The sequence below is a fragment of the Salvelinus fontinalis genome, chromosome 22, assembly GCF_029448725.1.
Source record: "Salvelinus fontinalis isolate EN_2023a chromosome 22, ASM2944872v1, whole genome shotgun sequence".
Lineage (NCBI taxonomy): Eukaryota > Metazoa > Chordata > Actinopteri > Salmoniformes > Salmonidae > Salvelinus > Salvelinus fontinalis.
Window position 1 is genome coordinate 12698165 of NC_074686.1, and position 12086 is coordinate 12710250.

At 40.0% G+C, this 12086-nt stretch overlaps 1 protein-coding gene across 3 annotated transcripts; it reads left to right on the plus strand.

The window, feature by feature from the left end:
- The first annotated feature begins 1105 nt into the window (after positions 1-1105).
- Positions 1106-11305, plus strand: LOC129819842 (uncharacterized). 3 transcript variants are annotated; one of them, XM_055876474.1, is made up of 3 exons: positions 1106-2151; positions 2244-7322; positions 7853-11305. In XM_055876474.1, exon 3 carries the CDS (start codon positions 9160-9162, stop codon positions 10777-10779), a length of 1620 nt encoding a protein of 539 aa, XP_055732449.1. In that variant the 5' UTR covers positions 1106-2151; positions 2244-7322; positions 7853-9159; the 3' UTR covers positions 10780-11305. The 3 variants fall into 3 exon arrangements, with proteins under 3 accessions (XP_055732449.1, XP_055732450.1, XP_055732448.1); XM_055876475.1 differs by having other exon boundaries at positions 1106-1839; positions 1910-7322; XM_055876473.1 differs by having other exon boundaries at positions 1106-7322.
- The last annotated feature ends 781 nt before the right edge of the window (positions 11306-12086 follow it).

A 12086-nucleotide genomic window follows, 5' to 3' on the forward strand; every position in this document is an offset into this window, starting at 1 on the left:
CAGATACGAGAAGGAATTATACAACAAGCAAAGTGATTATGCTGTATGGCAGCTGCTGTATGAAAGTGAACTGTGTGTGGGGTTATCAGGGGTGTATTCATTCTGCTGATTGTTGCAAAACGCTTCTTTAACAAATGTGGTTTCTACTGGCAACTTAGATATACAAACTATGGCATAAGAGGATGACAAGTGGATACGAGTCAATCTGTGATTTTGATTAAGACATTGATGAGTGAGCTAGGACGGACATAGTCAATATAACAATTTGTTCAGCACTTTTGAAATGTACAGCGACAGAATTCAGAACATGGGCCGTTCTTACAGTGTCCTCCCGGTACACCAAGTCAGAAGTTCTTGCCATGATATGGACTTGGTCTTTCACCGAATTAGGCTATCTTCTGTATACCACCACTACCTTGTCACAACACAACTGATTGGCTCAAACGCATTAAGAAGGAAAGAAATTTCACAAATTAACTTTTAACAAGAAACACCTGTTAATTGAAATGCATTCCAGGTGACTACCTCATGAAGCTGGTTGAGAGATTGCCAAGAGTGTGCAAAGCTGTAATCAATGGGTGGCTACTTTGAAGAATCTCAAATATGAAATATATTTTAATTGTGTGTAGATTACTGAGAATTTTTTTAGATGTAATTTCTTTAGAATAAGTCTGTAATGTAACAAGGGGAAAAAGTCAAGAGGTCTGAATACTTTCCGAAGGCACTGTATATACCGAGTGTACAAAACATTAAGGAAACCTGCTCTTTCTGTGACTTAGACTGACCACGTGAATCCAGGTGCTATGATACTTTATCACCTGTTAAATCCAATTCAATCAGTGTTGATGAAGGGGAGGAGACAGGATAAAGAAGGATGTTTAAGTCATGAGACAATTGAGACATGGATTGCGTGTTAGTATCATTCAGAGGGTGAATGGGCAAGACAAAAGATTTAAGTGCCTTTGAACGGGGTACAGTAGTTCGTGACAGGCACACCAGATTGATTGTGTCAAGTACTGGGTTTACACGCTAAACAGTTTCCTGTGTGTATCAAGAATGGTCCACCACCCAAATGACATCCATCCAACGGCAGGCCAGTGGTCGAATATGGTAATTGATGAAAGAGGACAAAGGAGGCTGACACGAATTGTGCAGAGCAACAGACGGGCTACAGTCCAGTACAACAATGGTGCCCAAAGACCCATAAAAGAATGCACAATTCGTCGAGTATGGCAGCCGACGACGTTACAGAGATCCACTTCTTTCAGCTAAAAAACAAGAAACTGCAGTAGTAGTGGGCTGAGGAATGAAAACACTGGAGAAGTGGAAAAACTGCTGTTTCACTCTGATGGGAGGACTAGGATATGAATTCATGCATCCATCATGCCGCTTGTCAACATAACAGGCTGGTGGTGTGATGGTGTGGGGTGTGTTTTCATGGCACACATTGGGCCCCTTGATACAAGTGGAGCAATGTTTTAATGCCTCACTATATCTGAACATCAATGCCAATCAGGTGCATCCCTTCATGGCAGCAGTGTATCCATCTGCAAATGTATTTTTTAAGCAGGATAATGCCCCATGCCACAAAGCTAGGATTGTCCAGGAATGGCTCCATGAACGTGACACTGAATTCATCTTACTGCAGTGGTCTGCCCAGTCACCAGATCTCAATCAGGTTGAGTTACTGTGGGATGAGTTGGAACGAGCTATTCGGATTAGGGATCCACTACCAGCCGACTTGACACAACTCTGTGAAGCATTGGAGTCAACGTGAGCCAGCATCCGTGTGGAACGCTTTCGATCACCTTGTAGAGTCCATGCCCCGAACGAATTGAGGTAATTGTGATGGAAAAGGGGGTGCAACTCAATTTTAGAAAAGTGATCCTAATGTTTTTTATACACTCAGTATAGATCCACACAGGCACCGTGGCCAGGCCACAGGATGTCGGAGGACACCAGGTTCGGCATGAGGCACAGGGTAAAGTTGGGGCGTCGGGATGAGCGGAGCAGAATGACAACCAGGACAACTATGTTACCAGGGAGGACCAGTGCACAGCACAACACAGCCCCAGGCTCAAAATCAGCTGGCCCTAATCCGGGGTGGTGGTGTCCAAGCTGGAGGTGTTGGAGGAGTTGAGGTTCTCCACGGTCGGTGAAATAATAATATAAGAGATCTAAGAGCTATCTGGAAGACAGTAGACTTTAGACATCTAATTCTTTGTTTCTCGTTTTTTTTGCAGGTGCTTGACACCCCAAAATAGATACAGTTGAAACAGTCTGTACACTGCTTGAAATCCTCTCAAGTTTCTTCTCTTCTCTTACCATAGCAATGATATGGGTTAACTGCCTCTGGTCAACTTTCTTTCAATGAGGTGTGTGTGCGTGACAGAGAGAGAGAGAGATTTGTTTGGTGTCTAACCATAAACAGTTAGATGCATCCTATTTTGTCATTCAGGCTACGGCCAACCCGATTCTCACAAATAGATATTTTAAAATGTAGCACACGACACTGAGACCCCCCCAAGAGGTGCACGTTTCGGTTTTTGCACTAACAGCTGAGTCAAATTATGAAAGCTTGATGATTAGTTGATTATTTGAATCAACTGTGTAGTGCTAGGGAAAAAAACGAAACGTGCACCACCTGTGGTCCCGAGGACCAAATTTGGGAAACACTGACATAGGCAAAACTTCTACTGCAGATGTCTCTGGGGGCCAGCCTCTCAGTTGAAAAAAAATATTTTACCCCCATAGAAAAATCTAAAATGTTCAGTGATTTTAACTACGTGTAAAAAGTTGATTCGAACTTTTGACGGATAAATGGATGTGTAATGGATTCTTCATGCATTTCATCCATCTGTCCGTGAATGTATGGACATGCTACGATGCTCCCATCTAGTGGTAAGATAAGGGTGATAAGGGTAGAAGAACATTTCAAACATGCCACTGGTCACACACTGGTTGAATCAACGTTGTTTCCACGTCATTTCAATGACATTATGTTGAACCAATGTGGAACAGACATTGAAATGACATCTGCCCAGTGGGATGATTGCACTTTTAATTTCCTCCCTGCCACAGATTCTAGCATAAATCTACTATGACTGCTATCTTATGTTATCTTAATTTGGAAGATATTGACAATAACTGGTCAATTGTATAAAACACATTTATTTGTAGATACACATAGAGAGTTCTCATATATAGCCTACCTGCATTCACCTTCATCACTTCATTGACCATTCCTTCTTCTATCCCTTTATATTTCTGTCCTATATTTCATGTTTGAATTAGTTTCACTGTCCAAATATTATCTTTTGTCAGTTAAAATCTTCTACTGTAACTGTCACCATCTCAAACAGCCAGTCCATTCTTTCCAACCAGAATTCACAGTCCTTTATAAACTTGATCAGATCCACAGACAACTATACAATGTGGGCGGGTGGGTCTGTCAATACTAGTCACAGTCAATTGAGACCAGTGGAGCCTCCTCAGAGGAGGAAGGGGAGGACCATACTCCTCAGTGAATTTCATAAAAATAAAATTGTAAAGCATTTAAAAAAAATCCTTTTAAGATATAACTATACTTCACCAAATAATTGTTTAAATAAAACACACTATTTTGTAAAGAAGGTCTACAGTAGCTTCAACAGCACTCTGTAGGGTAGCACCATGGTGCCACTAATTTGTTTTTTCGACCTGTATGCACCTACGTTGTAAACTGTCATTCATAGGCTAGGTTGTAGCAACCTCATGATGGGTATAGGGACAATTTGAGTATCATATAATAGCCTAAACATATCGCTGTTACATTGACAGTCATCCAATTTGAGGTAATAACGCCATGCTCATGAAAAACAAATTGTCCTCCCTCATCTTAAACGGCACTGACCGCCACTGATCGAGACCCATCTATTCAGATGGTATGCAGGATGCGGAATCGTTCCAGGCTAACAATGCAGAAGACATAAGAGAAAATGGGCGCGTTCGAGTGGATCACTTTTGTCAAGTCGATGACCACGGTTGGTCAGAACCTTCCAAACTGTATTGCATTATGGTGACAGGAATTGTCTGACTTGTGACTTGCACCTACATAATGACTGCATGAACTTTACAAAAATCATGTGATTGAAGGTAATGAAGTTTTGACTGTAGTCGACTACGAGTTTCTGCAGTTCCTCCTCATAAGTGAAAACTTGCAGCCATCACCTGCATTGTGTGAGGCTCTATTGTCAACCAATCATTAGGATGTTTTTGTTTGACCCATGTGAATGTGACCAAAGACATGACTGAAACAGCTTTTCCACAATTCATGCATACAGCGGCTATGTACTGTACAAATGAATGTGATATTTGAGTCCCTCTCTCACCAATTGATTGTACAATGTACCCACACCTTTTCAGTTTGAGTGTGTGATATGGGGGTTGGAGACGTGTTTATTTCTACATTATGTGACACACGGGCTCCGATGCTGAAAGAGTAGCGGTCCTCATCTTGGAGACCCTTCTGGGTTTTGTGATCCCGTTCTCTGTGCTGGTCACATCCTACTGCTGAGGGTGCTGTTCTACTAGCCAGCCGAGTCAGTACTCGACATCCATCCATGTCTGAGAACATCAGGAGATGACATGGAAACCGGCCACTAGGAGCAATAGTGAGCGCTGTTACCTTGAAGTTGGTTTCAGTTTTGCTAGGGCATTGTGGATGGGGATGGCAGATGGGTGTAAGCATCTGCCTCTGAGGATCTGATCACGTTCTGAGGATCTGATCACGTAAGCATCTGCCTCTGATTTCAAAGGTTGCAAGTTCAAATCTAGCGAACAAATGTTGTTTTTGATCATGTTTGTTTAAGCCTATCCCAAAACCCTTACCTTAACCGTTCTTAGTTAATGCCTAACCTTAATACATTTTTGGCTTGGTTTTCAGAGCAGCCAAATAGAGTCCCACAATTTTTGGGTTGCTGATGTTGTGGCAGAATTTGGGGTGAGCCATTGTAACTTCTCAAGGCATATGTTCTGTGTTGAACTGTGATTTTATGCCTTGCGTAGACTCCTAGATGTCTGTACCCTAACACAAGGCCTTTGTGTTCTGGAACTGTTGCGTTCAGAAAATAACTGTTGTGTAACAATATGATTGTGTTATCACCTCCCACTATATAAGGGACATGTGCCGTGGCGGAGATCTTTGTGGGCTATACTCGGCCTTGTCTCAGGATGGTAAGTTTGTGGTTGAAGATATCCCTTTAGTGGTGTGGGGGCTGTGCTTTGGCAAAGTGGGTGGGGTTATATCCTGCCTGTTTGGCCCTGTCCGGGGGTATCATCGGATGGGGCCACAGTGTCTCGAGACCCCTCCTGTCTCAGCCTCCAGTATTTATGCTGTAGTAGTTTATGTGTCGGGGGGCTAGGGTCAGTCTGTTATATCTGGAGTATTTCTCCTGTCTTATCTGGTGTCCTGTGTGGATTTAAGTATGCTCTCTCTAATTCTCTCTTTCTCTTTCTTTCTCTCTCTCGGAGGACCTGAGCCCTAGGACCATGCCTCAGGACTACCTGTCATGATGACTCCTTGCTGTCCCCAGTCCACCTGGCAGTGCTGCTGCTCCAGTTTCAACTGTTCTGCCTGCGGCTATGGAACCCTGACCTGTTCACTGTGATTATTATTATTTGACGCTGCTGGTCATTTATGAACATTTGAACATCTTGGCCTTGTTCTGTAATAATCTCCACCGGCACAGCCAGAAGAGGACTGGCCACCCCTCATAGCTTGGTTCCTCTATAGGTTTCTTCCTAGGTTTTGGCCTTTCTAGGGAGTTTTTCCTAGCCACCGTGCTTCTACACCTACATTGCTTGCTGTTTGGGGTTTTAGGCTGGGTTTCTGTACAGCACTTTGATATATCAGCTGATGTAAGAAGGGCTATATAAATGCATTTGATTTGATTTGATTTGATGAGCGCGACCTGACTTTTTTATCAGTTTCGCTCGGCTTGGACCCAGACATCCCTCGGCTTGGACCCAAAACATAAGAGACCTTATTCAAAAAGCTCTGTGAAGGACTGTCTGTTTTGTGGAAAATCTCTTATCCTCCTCATCCTCAATTTTGCAGAACTATTTGAGTCTGACCGGTTAACATTGATCAATGGGAGCACAGCAGTGTCTCCAACAGTAGGGATTGGTTACCTATTAACATGTGAAATATACTGTTGGACCTGTACATTAGCAGGAATTGGATAGCCTGCAAGTAGGAATTGGATAGCCTAAAAGTCGTATTTGTGTAGCCTACAACTAAATAAGTATTATAATATATATAATCTGTTTGAAAACACGAGAGAGAGTTACCAAGTCGTATGTGTGTGTATAATGGGTTACTAGAGATTTGTTGCAATAATACTGGACTTAGAAAGCAATTTTGAAATCATGGGTCATAAACTTACTACGTGTACCGCTGAAGGTGCTGATCCAGTGGGGAAAACACAACTTGCACACCCACATGTACAGTACCAGTCAAAAGTTTGGACACACCAACTCATTCCAGGGTTTTTCTTAATTTTTTACTATTTTCTACATTCCATAATAATAGGGAAGACATCAAAACTATGAAATAACACATATGGAATCAAGTAGTAACCAAAAAAGTGTTAAACAAATCAAAATATATTTTATATTTGAGATTCTTCAAAGTAGCCACCCTGTGCCTTGATGACTGCTTTGTACACTCTTAGCATTCTCTCAACCAGCTTCATGAGGTAGTCACCTGGAATGCATTTCAGTTAACAGTTGTGCCTTGTTAAAAGTTAATTTGTGGAATTTGTGGAATTTCTTTCCTTTTTAATGCATTTGAGCCAATCAAATGTGTTGTGACAAGGTAGGGGTGGTATACAAAAAATATCACTTTTTGGTAAAAGACCAAGTCCATATTACTGCAAGAACAACTCAAATAATGAATTATACTGTTAAGCTTCATTTACCTTCTCCTGGGACTGACAACCACTGTTGAGGGACATGAACCACTATGTAGGTGGGTCAAACTAGGCATCATTTAAGATATAGTTGTTACAATATGTGGTTTATGATTTTTGTATTCTCAAATGTGATATACAGTAGGCCTACCTTTGGAAACCGCTGACTTCATTTATCTGTGTGTGTGCGCGTGCGCGGTGCGTGTATTTGCATAAAATACATAGCATAGCTGTCCTGCCTCATTGCTCCACATACTTTTAAAACCCCAGTGTTGATCAGTGACTGTTCACTCCTTTCAGAGCCACTGACACGCAGCACAATGATGATGTCACTGATTCTACTGCTGTGGACACTGGGACTCCTTGTTCAGGGTGAGAGACACTTTGACCAACTTGGATTCATGATTTGGCTTCAGAATTAAACTTAATTTGTGAATATTGAAGATAATAATAAAAACAAATCATCTGGTTTTATCTCATCTGGTTTAAATGATTCATCTGGTTTTATCTCATCTGGTTTAAATGAATCATCTGGTTTTAACTCATCTGGTTTAAATGAATCATCTGGTTTTAACTCATCTGGTTTAAATGAATCATCTGGTTTTAACTCATCTGGTTTAAATGAATCATCTGGTTTAAATGAATCATCTGGTTTAAATGAATCATCTGGTTTTAACTCATCTGGTTTAAATGAATCATCTGGTTTTAACTCATCTGATTTAAATGAATCATCTGGTTTTAACTCATCTGATTTAAATGAATCATCTGGTTTTAACTCATCTGGTTTAAATGAATCATCTGGTTTGATCATGTTTCATGATAGAATGTGGAATATTTGCAATGTCTATTTGTTGTGATAACCTTATTAATAATTTCCTCTTCACTTATGTTTTATTTTTCAGACTCATCAGCAGATATAATAATGACTCAGTCTCCTAAATCTCAGTCTGTTAGTCCAGGAGAGACTGTCTCTATCAGCTGTACAGCCAGTTCAAGTACTGGTAATTAATTCCACTGGTACCTGTAGAAATCTGAAGAAGCTCCTAATCCCCTGGTTTATGATGCTACAAACCGTCAGTCTGGGATTCCAGGTCGTTTCAGTGGGAGTGGATCTGGTAGTTCATTAACTCATTACACTCTGACCATCAGTGAAGTCCTGGCTGAAGATGCAGCAGATTACTACTGTTAGCAGGGTGGTTATTCTCGTTCACACAATGTTAGAGCATTGTACAAAAACCTCCTTCAGCTATAGAGGAACTGCTCTGACTCAACAGCTGCAGAGCTACAGATTCTCCCGAGTCTTCTGTATTCTAAAGTATTCTAAACACCAATTCTTCACAATATGACTCTACAATACAATAATGTAGATTATTGGCTAGACTTGTCTATAGACTATGATACTGTCCATACAGTATCTCTCAATATATTACGCAAAAATCTTTGTAAACATACTGGGACCAGTAATGATACAGAACTGTAGAAAATGCTTTATTTTAAAGGACATGTTGAACAAAATTCAGATAAGGTTCATATATATTTTTTTACATATATTTATTTTCTTATTATAAGGAGCACCTGTTTCAGTACACAACAGAATGAATGTTGAACCTGTCCAAACCCATCTTCCAAAATATTCATGCCCTAATTCTATACCCCCCAACTCTGAAAGTGAATACAGTCATATCGATTCCATTCAAGAAGTACCACTTTCATATCATTATTCTACATATATGTCACAAATAAATGTAGTTTACATACTGTATACTGTATACACAGAGGGTTCTACATGGAACCAAAAAAGGTTATCCAATGGGGACAGTTGAAGATTAATTTTGGAAAGGTTTTTTTGAAGTGTAAAGTCTGCTTCCTCAGCCCATGTTCAGGTCTTTAGTCAGACACACAACTGCCACAGTCCTGAAAGTTTTGAGGCTGAGCGATTGTGAACTCTGGTTGGGTTGAAACTCAGATTTACATGGGCAGGGTGACCGCAACACTCCCAGAATAGAGCAGTACCATGGCCAGATGTTCACCTGTTCCCAGAGAGTTCCACTGAGTTTTGAGCACATGGTTTCAGTATTAGTAACATCCAGAGACATATATTTAGGGAGTTAGCAGAAACCTCAATGTCCTAACTCTCTAAATAAATGGCTCTGGTAACATCACAAAGACCAATGATTTTACAGCACATGGCTTCAGTAGTAGTAGTACCATGATAAAGAACAGTGAGTTTAGAGCACATGGCTTCATTATTAGTACCATGATAAAGAACAGTGAGTTTAGAGCACATGGCTTCAGTATTAGTACCATGATAAAGAACAGTGAGTTTAGAGCACATGGCTTTATTATTAGTACCATGATAAAGAAGAGTGAGTTTAGAGCACATGGCGTCAGTATTAGTACCATGATAAAGAACAGTGAGTTTAGAGCACATGGCTTCATTATTAGTACCATGATAAAGGCCAGTGAGTTTAGAGCACATGGCTTCAGTATTAGTACCATGATAAAGAACAGTGAGTTTAGAGCACATGGCTTTAGTTATAGTACCATGATAAAGAACAGTGAGTTTAGAGCACATGGCTTCAGTATTAGTACCATGATAAAGAACAGTGAGTTTAGAGCACATGGCTTCAGTATTAGTACTATGATAAAGAACAGTGAGTTTAGAGCACATGGCTTCATTATTAGTACCATGATAAAGAACAGTGAGTTTAGAGCACATGGCTTCATTATTAGTACCATGATAAAGAACAGTGGGTTTAGAGCACATGGCTTCATTATTAGTACCATGATAAAGAACAGTGAGTTTAGAGCACATGGCTTCATTATTAGTACCATGATAAAGAACAGTGAGTTTAGAGCACATGGCTTCAGTATTAGTACCATGATAAAGAACAGTGGGTTTAGAGCACATGGCTTCAGTATTAGTACCATGATAAAGAACAGTGAGTTTAGAGCACATGGCTTCATTATTAGTACCATGATAAAGAACAGTGAGTTTAGAGCACATGGCTTCAGTATTAGTACCATGATAAAGGCCAGTGAGTTTAGAGCTTATGGCTTCAGAATTAGTACCATGATAAAGGCCAGTGAGTTTAGAGCACATGGCTTCAGTATTAGTACCATGATAAAGGCCAGTGAGTTTAGAGCTTATGGCTTCAGAATTAGTACCATGATAAAGAACAGTGAGTTTAGAGCACATGGCTTCAGTATTAGTACCATGATAAAGGCCAGTGAGTTTAGAGCACATGGCTTCAGAATTAGTACCATGATAAAGACCAGGGAGTTTAGAGCACATGGCGTCATTATTAGTACCATGATAAAGGCCAGTGAGTTTAGAGCACATGGCTTTAGTATTAGTACCATGTTAAAGAACAGTGAGTTTAGAGCACATGGCTTCAGTATTAGTACCATGATAAAGAATAGTGAGTTTAGAGCACATGGCTTCAGTATTAGTACCATGATAAAGAATAGTGAGTTTAGAGCACATGGCTTTAGTATTAGTACCATGTTAAAGAACAGTGAGTTTAGAGCACATGGCTTTAGTATTAGTACCATGTTAAACAACAGTGAGTTTAGAGCACATGGCTTCATTATTAGTACCATGATAAAGAACAGTGAGTTTAGAGCACATGGCTTTAGTATTAGTACCATGTTAAACAACAGTGAGTTTAGAGCACATGGCTTCATTATTAGTACCATGATAAAGAACAGTGAGTTTAGAGCACATGGCTTCATTATTAGTACCATGATAAAGAACAGTGAGTGGATAAAAACCGCAGACCCCGGATGCATTTATGCTTTCTGGAACCTAGCTCAAAAAAATCACTGACAAAGACATTGGCATTGATGTTCACAATGTTTTCCGGTCAGATCGCAAATCTAAGGATGGTGGTGTTGCTGTATGCATAAAATACATGTTTTTATCAACCATTCTGACTTCTGTTACCGAACCCAAGCAATTTGAATATCTGTCTTTGAATATAAATCTCTGCGCATCCTTGAATCCTGTAATTATAGAGCCCCATCTGCTGTTGCTGGCTCTCTGGATTGTGTTTTTTATATTATTATCACAGAATGGCAAATCTGAACTTGTGCTTATGGGTAACCTGAACCTAGATTTGCTGACAACCAACTCTGATCAACTCAATAATCTATGTAATACCTACACTCTTACTCAGATTGTAAACAATGTAACAAGGTTGAATCCAAAGTGTCCTCTAAAATCCTCTTTGATCGATCTTATTTTAACTAACACTCCACATCGTTTTAATGCTTCTGGTGTTTTTGCAAATCATATAAGTGATTACTTGCCTAGTTAAATAAAGGTCAAAAATCAAATAAAACAATTTTTTTAATTCCTGCGCTGTGGCCTGTGTAAGGGATGGTAAAATTCCTAAACTACATTATCTCCACGTATCACCATGAAAAGAAAATGGAAACGGTTTGATACTCAGAGCTTGTTACATTATGTTTTTAACATTGCCTGGAATAGAGTTGAATTCCTCCCTGATGTTGAATTAGCTTTTCTTTACTTCCATAAAGCCTTCCAGGATGTGTGCAACAAGCATGCCCCTTTCAAACAATACAGAATTAAGGGCAGAGACAACTCTTGGTTCTCAAATGAACTAGCAGAAATCATAAGGATTGCTATGTAGGCTAAAGCAAGAAGGTCTGACTCAGTTGATTGTATGGCTTTTAAATGCCTTCAGATTCAGGGTGTGCCTATAACCTGAAAGCAGACCACTACCTCAAATCTACTGCTGATAATCAGAATAATCCTTCAAACATGTTAAGAGTGCCCAAAAAATGCACAGCTCTCTAAACAACGGATGGTTGACTAACAGGTGGTAACTGAGAGAACCTCTATTCTGAACTCTTTTAATCAAAATTTTCTTGATGCAGGCAGATTATTTGATAGGGTTAAAGATCAACATGAGCCCCTGTGAAATTACCTGACATTCCCAAGCACTGTCTCAGAGGTGTGTAGAACCCTGAAAGCAATTGATTGGAAAAAAAGAAAATCCCCTGGCCCTGATAATCTAGACCCCCTACAATTAGCTGCTCCCCTCATTTAACATGCATCTTGAACCTCACTCTAGAATGTAATGAAATCTCCAGATTGTGAGAAATCATCAT

Bases quoted from the DNA above. Each gene is read 5' to 3' on its own strand.
- LOC129819842 (XM_055876473.1), top strand. From the start codon at position 9,160: ATGATAAAGAACAGTGAGTTTAGAGCACATGGCTTCATTATTAGTACC.